General features: G+C 32.4%; 1 protein-coding gene across 1 annotated transcript in view; it reads left to right on the top strand.

Annotated features, from left to right (window-relative positions):
- Positions 1–8,863, top strand: part of Vinc (vinculin) — a 52,019-nt gene extending 43,156 nt beyond the window's left edge. Inside the window, exons 15-25 of the mRNA XM_090115771.1 lie at positions 54–202; positions 374–439; positions 802–913; positions 1,708–1,801; positions 2,570–2,759; positions 2,967–3,191; positions 3,491–3,620; positions 4,996–5,108; positions 5,497–5,587; positions 7,722–7,786; positions 8,050–8,863. Of these exons, the coding sequence (XP_089971897.1) occupies positions 54–202; positions 374–439; positions 802–913; positions 1,708–1,801; positions 2,570–2,759; positions 2,967–3,191; positions 3,491–3,620; positions 4,996–5,108; positions 5,497–5,587; positions 7,722–7,786; positions 8,050–8,157 (1,343 nt within the window). The 3' untranslated portion in view covers positions 8,158–8,863. The remainder of the gene's footprint in view (positions 1–53; positions 203–373; positions 440–801; positions 914–1,707; positions 1,802–2,569; positions 2,760–2,966; positions 3,192–3,490; positions 3,621–4,995; positions 5,109–5,496; positions 5,588–7,721; positions 7,787–8,049) is intronic.
- The last annotated feature ends 4,215 nt before the right edge of the window (positions 8,864–13,078 follow it).

Below are 13,078 nucleotides of genomic sequence, written 5' to 3'. Positions count from 1 at the left end.
TACATTGTAACAACACAAACACCTATATTCTATTAATATATCTATTTCCCCAGGTACCCCCGGCCGCGAGGCCCGTTTCGAAGAGAAAGCTCGAGCGTTAGAAGCGTTCAGTTCCCGCGCAGCGGCCGCTGCTGATATGGTAGCGGCTGGTGTGAGGCATAACAAGCGACTGGCTGATTTACTGCATCATAATGCTAAAGAGGTGAGGGAACGAAAAAAATGGACAAAAAATCTGAAAAATCCGGAAAATAAGGGGAAAACAAAAAAGGCAAAAAATATATCGTAATTCTCGAAAAATAAGCATTTAGGTCTCGTGCATACGCAAATAACTTGCCCATCTTTTTAAAACAACAAAATTTTATTCAATTTTCAGGTAGAAAAACTGTCTCCTCAACTAATTTGCGCTGGAAAGATTCGCTTACACTATCCTGATAGTAAGGTAAGATAACAAATGTGAAAGTGAACTTTTTAGTTTATGTTTTTCTTTTGACGTGATAACGTCTTATAAATTGGTTTGCCGGGTGACACTTCAAGAAACTGCGTTACGCTCCGCTCACGTTATGCGCTCACAATGAGAGCGAGTGAGAGGCACGCGGGCATGGTTAGCCCGCCTTAGAGCGAGAGAGACAGACATGAAAAGTCGTTGTCAAAATCGTTGTCACGTAAAACTTTCGCCCGTATACCGACTTTACAGGCAACCAATTTTTTTTTTATGTTAAAACTATTTGTTTATATATAACAAACGATGTAACGAATGCTCTTTTTTTTAAACTGCAATGAAAAACATCAATCTGTTTGCAGGTGGCGGAGGAACATTTCACAAATCTAAAGAACCAATACGCGGATGCTGTGCTCCGTTGCAGAGATCTGTGCGATCAGGCTGTAGATCCGCTCGACTTTGTTAGGACTGCGGGTAAAGTATTTTTGACTTAGAAAAGGAAAAATCGTTTATAAATACCTATTCGATTGTATATTGTGTGTATAGGTCGAATGTTATTGTAATTTATTTGGTAATTCTTTTTTCATTTTAATAGAAGCGCTTATCGTTCGTTTTAATTTAATTTTAATCTGAGTTTTTAAATTATTTATTTATTTATTTATTTATTTATTTATTTATTTATTTATTTACTCTTCAATAAAACTATACATAGAAAACTTATTGCTAATATACAAAACAAAAAACAGTATAGTTTATTAGGCGGCCTTATCACTTAGAAGTGATCTCTTCCAGGCAACCTGGGCAAAAGGTAACAAGCTTACTGAAATTACGATGGTAGGTAGAAGAAAAAAGGCAAGGAACAAAAAAACAAGATAAATAAATAAATGATAATAATTAAAATAGATATACAGGTAGATATATAAATAAAGATAAATATAGATGAATATACTACACTCGAATATACACAATTACATTTATTAATAATATATACAATTTACTTATATAACTATAAATTATATACATGGTACATATTATTAAATACATGCATACTACTTACATTTAAGGTAGGTTAATAAAGGTTTTTAAATGATAATTATCTTGAACAAAGGTAATAAATTTTACTTTCGTTGCACAATTTCTTAAAATTGTACTTTGTATTTAATTTATCTCCATGCTTCTTATCAATGTATATATATATATATATTTTACCATTGTAAGAGACAGCATGTTGATGTTTTTCATTTTTTTAACATCAATATTTCTTTAAGGCGAATTAATGCAGAAACACACGTACTTATGCGAAGATGCGATCCGCACGAATGACTCGCAGAAAATGGTGGACAACACTTCTGCTATTGCCAGGTAATATTTATTATTTTAAATAAAATATTAAAACAAGGAATCCCCTATCAAGTTAGATAAAAATATATATTTATTGTGTATGTATTTTTTGTTAACGTACATTTAGTTGCCCTTCGAGCCGGATTTTAATCAATGTTTTAAAAATATTGTGTTTTTTTTGCTACTATACATTTAGTGGTCCTTCAAGCCGGATCTGAACTAATGTTTTAAACAATTTAAAATTTTGAATGTTTCCCAGTGTAGGTCATGTTTAGAATTGTAATTTTATGTGATCAACTCGTTGGTTGTTGATTATGCTTATAAATTATAATAATTGTGAATGTATATGTATGTGGTTAAGAATGCGGGTATATTGATATGCTTGTGTTTACATAGTTATGCGTGCGTGCGTATTTATGTTTATATGGTTATGCGTGCGTGTTTATGTTCATATAGTTATACGTGCGTGCGTGTTTATGTAATCGTTTGTGTGGATGTGTGTAGAATAAGGATTATTTGAGTGTGATCATGTGGAGGTTTGTGTTTGTGCTTGCGTAAGTTCGCACTTGCATGCGGGCGTGCACGTATGCGTTGATTTGCGCATTTAACGCATGAGTGTATTGGAATTACGCATGTATGTGGATTTGTGTGTCAATGTGCGAGCGTGATGCGTGCGTGCTTGCGTGTACTTGTCTATGTACTATACGTAAGTGCGTATTCGACGACTTGTTTACGTTTATGTTTGAGTTTGTGTGTGTCGTGTATTTATGGGATACGTGTGTGTGTCAGGCTGGCGAACCGCGTGCTGCTGGTGGGCGGGGCGGAGCGCGAGAACAGCTCGGACGGCGAGTGGGCGGGCGCGCTGGGCGCGGCGCAGCGCCGCCTGCAGGACGCCATCCCGCCCGCTGTGAGACAGACCAAGCGGCTCGCGCTCGGGGACGCCAATGCCGCGCCCAACTGGCGCCGCGCTAACAACGAGGTGTGAGGCCTCTTACACATTAGAAGCTATAATTTGATACAACTCAAAAACGCATGTTGTATTTGCCTGTAATTAGATCTACATCTTGCTATGCATGCTAATTATGTCACATACTCAAAATATATTATAAATTAAAGATGTACATCTATTGGCAAATCAAATAAATAAAATAAAATAAAAATAAATACCAACAAATTCTCCCCACAGATACTGCAAGCCTCCACGGGCGTGGAGGAAGTCCTGTCCCGGCAGTACGCGCCCCCTCCCCCGCCTCCCCTCCTGCCCCCGTCCCTCGCGCCCCTCTCGCTGGCCCCCCCGCGCCCCCCACCCCCCGCCTCCGGCACCGCACCCCCCCGCCCCCCACCACCCGACACGGATGATGAGGGAGAGGATATATTCGATAGACAGCCGCATCCTAGCCAACCGATTTTGGTAAGTTTCGTTTATGTGGAAAAATATGAGTAAATAAACTTCAGTAAACCAGTGTGCAGTTAAAATTTTGATATTTTTTTCGTCTGATCGAGAAGTGGTGTAGAATACAATCAAAAAATTATAAATTAATATTTTTTTTTTGTGATAATTGAAAAAAAATTAATTTATTCCTCAAAAATATTAAGTGAGCGTAGAATATAGTGTATACGGAAATTATATTAAAAATCGAATTTGTACTCAAAAACTTAGACAATTATCGATTTTTACATTCTTTAAACGTAAATTATTTAAAAATGTAGGTGGCTGCCCACAACCTCCACCGTGCAGTTCGCGAATGGTCTTCTAAAGACAATGAAATCATCGCAGCTGCCAAGAGGATGGCCATCCTCATGGCCAGGCTGTCTGACCTCGTGCGGTCTGACTCTAAAGGTAACGCTTTATAAGGAATAGGAGAAGATTGTAACCATCCTCGTATAATTATAGTATGAGGATGATTACCCTTTTGGTAAGGCATTCTGACCTTGTGCGGTCTGACTCTAAAGGTAACGTTTTAAGGAATAGGAGAAGAGGGTAACCATCCTCGTAAAATTATAATATGAGGATGATTATCCTTATGGCTTTCTGTACTCAAGGGATTGGGTTTTAAGTATTTTGTGACGAAGCACCTAAATAATTAACTAAAAAGGTAAGATAACCAGGTAAAAATATGGTAAAAGATGGTTGTCTTCAAGAGGATATACATCCTTATTAGGATTATCTATCTAAAATATGCATAATATATTCATGATGATTTTTCATAATGTTAGAAACCCAAGAGGTTTGCTGTTTTTCAAAATATCAAAAGCTATTAAAAGCTTACACAGCTTTAATATTTTTACTATTCATAAAACTACTTCAAATTGTTGTAACGTTGCAATGCTTTTCATGCGTTCATTGTTCATGACATATTATAAAATATGCCTTATCTATATGCCTATGCTAATAAGTGTATTTAATAAATGTAATTGGTAAAAATCACACCATATAGCAATATGTCCATATCTCAACACCCAGAACTGCATACATCTCATACATCAAAAAATACATACATATAAAAAAGAACACCCCTCCCTCTCTTTCTATATACTATCCTATCCTATCCCTTCCAAACGACCAACCTCACCAAACTTTTAACTTGATCTTTTCTTACTAAATTATCTATAGTTTATAATCAAATTATATTCGAAAAAATAATCATTTGTTCACGCTCAAGATATAATTATCATGCTTTTGCGCCATCATTGTATAATAATCATATGTACATAATGCTGTATATATAACATTGATATTGTATGTCTGTTCACTGGATAGTGGTGTTTATGAACCTAAGCGGTAAGTAAGCGGCTATGAATCAAGCTATGCTTTCTATGTGTATTATAACTCTCCATAATTAATTATATTAATTATAATTAGGTAGATATGTGAAATAATATTAAATAATGACTCAGTGCGCACACCTTGCGCGGTCGTAGGTAGTACCGAGACCACAGACCGAGACTATATCATCGATCTACTGACTCAAGGAATATAAACCATAGCATGGCCCCATGCATTTCATATCAATTCAATATCGACATTTTGTTGTACACCATAGAGTACAATGTAATAGGAAGGTATATAGCCACATAACAACTACTCTGTTATGATTTTCTCACATGCATGTACGTATAAATGTGTTCACTTTTTTCAAGTTCTATTAAAATAGCATCTGTGTATTTTCTTGTGATTTTAAAAAATCTAATAGATAATTATTTAACTCACTTAGGAAGTAAACGTGAGCTGATAGCAACTGCCAAAGCGATCGCTGAAGCATCAGAGGAAGTGACCCGCCTTGCTAAGAAGCTTGCGCTTGAGTGCACCGACAAGAGGATCAGGACTGTGAGTTGAACTCAAAATTAAACTCAAACTCAAGTTTTTGTGAATTCAAATTTTAGCTTGATATTATTAGTTGTATAAATGACTAAACTAGACTAGACTTACGGTCGCCGATTAAAAGATGTTATGAAAATGGCCGAAAACATACAATTTTTATTAAAACAAAACACTTTATTTCGTTGTAGTAATGTTAAAAGTTATATTCAAATTCGATTTATAGTTGTACAAGGATGTAGTTACAAATTAATTATGTGTTTACGCTCATTTCAAAACTCTGCCCAATGCACACGTGGGCAGAGTTTAGCTTCAGACAATTTTTAACCGATTTCTATTTGTTAATTGTACGTTTGTGTGGGGTTTAATAATAATATCTTTAATAATTAACTTTCAGAACTTGCTGCAAGTGTGTGAGCGTATTCCTACAATCGGCACTCAGCTGAAGATTCTTTCCACTGTGAAAGCTACCATGTTGGGAGCTCAAGGTATTACTTAGAGTTTAGACAAAATGAAATGAAATGAAATGAAATGAAATGTGAAATGAATGAAATGTAATAAGTTTATTATGGACATAATATTATGAAAAAAAAAAGCTACAATTTCGATGGAAAATAAAAGGAACTTAAAAAAATACATATGCCATAATTAGGCCAACCACTCAGTGTGTTCAAAAACTATTAAATTGTAGAAAAATACAGATATTACTACTATTATTATTTGACTGACCGGCTTAGTTGGTAGTGGCTCTGCCTTCCAAGCCAGAGGTCGTGGGTTCGATTCCCACCCGGGGCAAATATATTTGTGTGATGAACATAGATGTTTGCTCTGTGTCTGGGTGCTAATTATCTACTTATATAAGTATTTATTTAAAATTATATGTATATATGTTATAAATTATATGTATAGATGTTTATCAGCCATCTGGTTTCCATAACACAAGCGAAAGCTTATTATGGGATCAGATCATGCGGAGTGTGAAAATTGTCCTGAAATATTTATTTTTTTTATTATTGCTGCAACTATAGATACATATTTACAAATACAATAGGGATTTTAATAAATAACTAGCGGTCCGCCCCGGCTTCGCCCGTGGTACCTACATGTTTAAACTATCCTATCTCTCAAGTTGGATCGAACTGCACATTTTGTGCGAATTTTATTATAATCGGTCAAGTGGTTTAGGAGTCCATTGAGGACAAACATTGTGACACGAGATTTATATATTATATGTATTAAGATTATGCTTATTACTGCTATATAGTAGGATAGAGGTTTTTTTATACAAAAAGCATCCTTGTAATCTTTAACTTTTTAATGTGAAAATTCCCTAAACTTATAGGATCGAATTTTTTATTTAAATTGTGCAAAATTATTAATTCTTTATGTAGTAAATGCATGCGTATATTATGTACATTGCATTTGAAGCTTATATAATATTACATATTACATTTATTTTATTCTATGCAGTCGGTATGGCGGATTATAGAGGTATTTATTATCAACATTTAAAAAAGATTTTCAATAAAAAAGAGCGTGAGCATACGTGTCAGAAGTGAAACTTCTTTGGCAATATTCAAAGATACCAAAATCGTTGCTTTACTCCATAACTTGACGGTATTGCCATGACGCGACCTTGAAATTTTACTCTCAACGCGCTTAAGGCCGTGTACGCGGTCCGTGCGCTGTTTGGCTCAAATATGTGATTTTTCAAACCAGATTGTCCATCAACCACTTATCTTACAAACATATGAATTACTAATAATTTTAGGAAATTTTATTGTCTATGTAGTTAGTTAAGAGTTTTTTTCAATTAATACAGTATTTGTGAATACCATCAAGATAACTGAGCCGATGATTACTTGATTTCACTTTTAGTGTCAATTTCGAAGCTAAAAATATCTGAAATTGCTGACAGATCTAACACACAATTATTTTTAACCAACTGCAAAAATCCTTATTAAAATAGTTAGTTAAGAGATTTTTTTTATTTTGGACTCCTAACTTACGAAATTAAAATCCGAACAATGTGAATTTTTTTAGAAATTATAGTCGACAAAATGATTATTTTCACCAAGATATTTGACTTTATTGAATATAATTTATACATATTGCAATAAAAGAATGTCTTACTTATAAGATAAAATTTAAAAAATCAACTAAGGTACCTCTATTATTTTTCTACAATTTTTTTTAAAGTACTATAAATCACTGCGCGCGACCCGATTAAAATCAGTCGGCAGCGAGCCTTTCCAGAGAGAGGACATGTTGCTCGGCGCTCTCCTGTGGACCTATGCTGTTCATAGTAAAAGGATAGCGCAAGCCGCGATCTATCGTAATAGATCGCGGAGATTTTGACTTGCGTTAAATTGAATAAGCCCTCTTAAAGAAGTTTCACTTCAATGGTATAGTAAAACAAAATATAAATATTTTTTTGTTTTAGTGTCTCTACGTATTTAAATTTGTTTAATTTCATTTTTATGCTTGTTTTTGTACGTTTTTTAAACATCAATAAACCGCGTTTAAAACCCGTTTATACACCGTCGCGTAAAAGTTAATTGAATTAAAAATGATTTTTTTTAATGCAGAATATTTTTAATTAAATTAATTTGTTTTTTGTAGGAAGCGAAGAAGACCAAGAGGCGACTGAAATGTTGGTCGGCAACGCGCAAAACCTGATGCAGAGCGTAAGTTTATCTATACTAATATTATAAAGAGGAAAGGTTTGTATGTATGTATGTATGTATGGTTTTCACGCATAAACAGCTCTACCGATTTTGATGAAATTTGGCACAGATAATCTTTAGACCCTGAGAAAGAACAAGCATCAAAATCCAGTGGGTAGTTTAAAAAAGATTTAAGCATACAAAGGGACATAGGGACAGAGAAAGCGACTTTGTTTTATACTATGTAGTGAAGTCCATGTATTAATATTTTTTATTCAATACAGGTGAAGGAAACAGTAAAAGCAGCGGAAGGAGCATCAATCAAGATCAGAACGGAACAAGGCGCGTACAGACTGCGTTGGGTTAGACGCTCACCGTGGTATCAAATCTAAACAAAATGTCTGTTTTTGACGTGACAACGTCTTATAATTCGATAGAGCCGGCTGCACGCACGAAAAAACATGACTCATGCGGCGTTACCTCGCTCTGAGGCCTCCATGTAAGGCTTGAAGTGCAAGCGAGAGCGCGGAACGAGCGACAAAGAAGCACAATCGGACGTTGTCACGTTCAACTATCGTCAGTAAACCGACTTTACAGACAATTATTTTTTTATTTGTACCCAAAATGGTACAAAAAATAAGAAAAAATCAAGGCAATGACGAGTGGATAAAGTGTACCAAGTGTCCACAAAAAAAATTGGTGAAGTAATTACTGGTGTGAGAACCTTAACCAATAAGTTTAGCAGTCTTTTTGTTAATATAATTAATTATTTATGTAAAATAAATGAAAAAAAAGCACTTCTTAAAGTCCTAGGTCGTTATAAAACTTAAAAACGAAAGCTGTGTAGCTTTTGATATCGTTTAAAAGTGAAAAAAAAGCAATAATAGGCCATAAAAATGTAATTATTATAATAATTATAAAGATTGTAGCTTACAAAAAATTGTGCATTCGTTGAAAAATCACAAAATATAGCGCTATATATTTTATAGGCTGATTATATTTATATAGTATTGAATAAAATATTTATCAGGTGCTAAAATATACAATGTTTATAGTATTCTATATTCTGTCTATTGTAACGCATATGTATTTAGTAAATTTTATATACCTATATATATATTTTCACTTGATTGTGTTTATTTCTACAAAATATTCAACTTTGTATCAGATGGACACATAGACAAACATTAAAATAATTTAATCTAAAATTTTGTCCATAAAAATATCAAATTAAATACAGTAAACCGGTAAATAATTAAAAATACATATTTAATATTAAAGATCATCAAAAAAATTACGTTTAAATCACGAATTCGCTTACAATTTATAAATAATTTATTTTAAGATAATAAAACTCACAAATTAATATTATATTCGCAAAGTTATTATGAAAGTGTGATTCGAAATGAAAGTGCCATCAAAGTGCTTTATATTACGTGAGATCTGGTGTGATTGTATTTGTAGGAAATATATTTATATATAGAAGATATTATATATTATACAAAAAATCGGAATAAACAATAATGTACTCTATGTATACAATTTTAACTTAAATTTATTTAGTGCTTCTCTACTTATATAAATAGCAAAAATATTTGTTTCATTATTGGTATAATATATATTTAGTATTGAATTTCACTTAAACTCAAGCGGTACTCAATTTTAAGTCATTGTTTAGTATATAGAAGAAATATTGTATGGCCATATAATAGTAACAAATGCTTCTAGCCTACAGTTTAGGAAAATATAGAATGGGAATGTTTCTTAAGACTTCTGCTATGGATAAAACTAGACAAAAATAGTTAAATGAAAAATAATAGCAGTACTTAAGATTTGACCTTATTATTTTTATACAGCTCTTTCATAAATATTACCATTTATATATTACTTAAAAATATCTAAGAAAAACATTTTGAACTTATCAAATAATGTAAAAATAGTGAACAGTTGCACAAAATGTTACATGTGTGACAACGCCTTTAAAATGGCATCAAGTATCATAAGCAATATTTATAGTAGTGTGTAATCTACCTTTAAAAGCGCGTTTCACAAAAAAAAACTGATAAAAAGTTTTCTCGAAAATCTAAATTGGTAAATCTACGTTTCGTAAAACTGCATAGTAAAAACAAGTAAAAAAGAACTTATTTTTGTGAAACATGCGTCATAATTTATAGGTACTCTGAATAGATACTAAAATCGTATTACCATAAGTAGAGTTGTATTTTTGTAAGTATCAAATCCATTTGTAATAAAGCGAACCATCGCGTATTTTTATATTTTATCTGTCGTGTAAAATCAAGTAGTTTTTTTTTAGCATACAACAACAAAAATCAAAATATGTCAAATTTATGAAAAATTCTATTAAAAATGTTGTTAACAATATTAATTTATCCGTCTTTGTGAGTTAGATAATTACATTATTATTATATACTAGTGTGTGCGCTTTTTGCTACTGTAATATTTTAATTCTTAACACATGTTTTTTTTTACTATTTTGTTACATGAATTTATGTTATTTATTCTAATAAAGCTTTTCATTTACTTCTTGTTTTATTTCCTTACCCTTCATATCGTATTATGGGTTAAACATTGTGATTTAAACGGTCATACATTATTTAAAAACACTTTCCTATGAGGATACTGGTGATTCTACACTACATTTTATAATCTGTAATAGCATACCCGCAAACACATACATATTCGCACTAAATATTTTTCATTTTCATCTTTTCATTGTTCAAAAGTTTAGTTAAGACCGGCCTTACAATGCTTGTCTGAATTATAATCTGATTTGCTGTAAAAACTTCAGAATCAGACACGACATCATTCAGTATGTTCAGTATCTATCACACGCGACATGCAGCGTCATCTATGATCTATCGGAACTTATAAATTTTCGAGTGATATGAATAATTATTTATAATGCGCATTGGCTAGCCGCTAGTCCCATTGCGAATGAGATATCTTTCTAGCGATTTAAAGCCTCTTTCCTATCTCCAGACACAAAAATTATATCTAAGACTGATTTTAGTCTCATGCTGACGGCACGCGTACCTAACGGTACGCGTGGCGCTGGTGGCCTTAACATTCAACATAGGAAGCGTGTAGAAATATAATGTATGAGTGCTCAGCAGTTATCAGCGCGATTCTGAAACCTCTCGCGCTGATCCTCGGCGCTGGCAAGCTACGCACCGAGTTGTCAGCGCCGATAGCAGTCAGCGTGAGACTAAAATCAACTTTAAAATCGCTCCCATCACCCATGCAATGTGATTAAGAAGGATACTTTTATTGTGTTTGTGTAAGGTTTGTATGGATGGATTTATTCCCGCCGGGAATTGAAACTAAGACGCCGCCTAGCTCACGCATTAACCACTGTACGAAGAAGGCGGACAAATAATATACCTATTTTGTTTGTTCGAATAGAGACATAATATCTGTGTACTGTGTATATCAGATTAGGTACCTACCTGTATAAACTCAAATTGACGAAGTGTCAAAAATAATTAAAATGTGTGGGAAATAAGTCTGTAGAAGGAAAAAAATAAAACTCAAGTTTTTCATTAATAAAGTTTATTATTACTATATACAATAACAATTAATAAAGTTTAGTCTTTATTTGTGCACGAGTGAACAGAAACCAGAATATAGATAACAACCTTCGTATAGTCTTATTGTAGCGTTGAAAAAAAACTTAGAAATACATAGATAGGTACATAGCAAAATTATCACACAAAAATAAAGCGTATAATTAATTTTCTTGTTTGCTATAAACTGTTATTGGTAAATAACTTAAAAAAGTATACTTCTTGTGATGATCTGCGGTTTTAGTTTGGACCGACCGCCATATTTAATTTAGAATAATTGAGGAGGGTCGGAACAAAAACCGATAAACGACATGCTGTATTTTTTTTTTTTTGTAATTTCGATGCTTTTGCATAATTTTACATGATAAGCTTATTGAATCTGTTCTAAAGCCGATGAATCTAGTAGAAAAATGCGCTTCAAGTTAAATGATCTATACAGATACCGATAAATCCACTGATGAGGTAAAAGAAAATTGATATCTTAACAGAAACTGATAAATCCTACATAAATTTGATAGATTTTTATAAGGTTGAGTTTTATAAGGTACAAAAACCGATATATCAATTTTTAATTTTTAATTATTTAATTCCTCATATACTTAGTTTTAACCAAAAATGTTAATGGTTTTTTCACATAGCGATAAATCCTTAGTTGATTTTTTCAAAAAACGATAAATCCGGATAGTCTAAGCAAAAACCGCTATATCCATTTTTTTTTTATTTTTTTGTTCGTTTATTACTTCACACACGAATCTGTTGATTTGGCCACCAAACAATGTTGCTAATGTTGATATATTAAGATTTTCTACTCTCTTTTACCTAAAAAAACAAAGAAATAAAACGTTTTTTCCGATTTGTCAAAAATCTTAGAAAGTGGATTTAGCGGTTTTTGTTCCGAAGCTCCTCAATTATTGTTTGTGTCATATGCACATATTTTACTGAGGTTATAATGAGATGTTTTAATTACCAAGACTCGGCCATAGTTTCCTAAGATAATTTTAAAATTGTTTAGCATTTTTAAAAACGGTCTCAAAATCATTAGAATAGAGGTGAATATTTTTACAGAATATACTCTTAGATACTGGTTTTCAGTATGTTTTATTTAAAAATAAATGTATAAATGTTGCTCACTATAGAACTAAATTAGGTAAAGTTTTAACAATAATAAAATGACTAGAATAAAAATTGTATAACAAAATAAAAATTATTTTTAATAGATAAAGACAATTTGTGCAACTATTAAATACTAAATATAAATACTAATAAAATATGACTAGATTTAATATTACCTAAGTAATGAATACTGAAAAAAATTGACGATTTTCTAGCTCATAATAAATCTACATTCGTATGATACAGTTTAGAATATTCAGTTAGGTACAATTTTATTTCCTAAATTATAACTAAATTGATTGCCTATTTCTAGTATAGTAGTTACTGTCGTTCGTAATTTTTACCTAATTTTACTGACTTTGGTAAATTTTGCCCTAGGAATTCCACATTGTAAGCATTCTATCGACCCCATGAGTACGATCGAGATAAAAAGAATTCATTTCATCATTCATTGACGCAGTTTGTATAATTTTTATTGAAAGTGCAGCTTTACATTTATTTCATAGTCTCATTAGACGTTTTAGAAACTTATTTAATATCGAGTACGAGTATAATATATTTTTGATTCCACAAAATATACAACAAAGTTGACAATCATACGTTTTCGGTAAAATTA

The sequence above is a fragment of the Colias eurytheme genome, chromosome 24, assembly GCF_061535395.1.
Source record: "Colias eurytheme isolate Ceu_HAF_F1 chromosome 24, ilColEury1 Martin Lab GWU primary, whole genome shotgun sequence".
Lineage (NCBI taxonomy): Eukaryota > Metazoa > Arthropoda > Insecta > Lepidoptera > Pieridae > Colias > Colias eurytheme.
The sequence above is the reverse complement of the archived record's forward strand: the minus strand, read 5'-3'. Positions and strand labels throughout refer to the sequence as shown.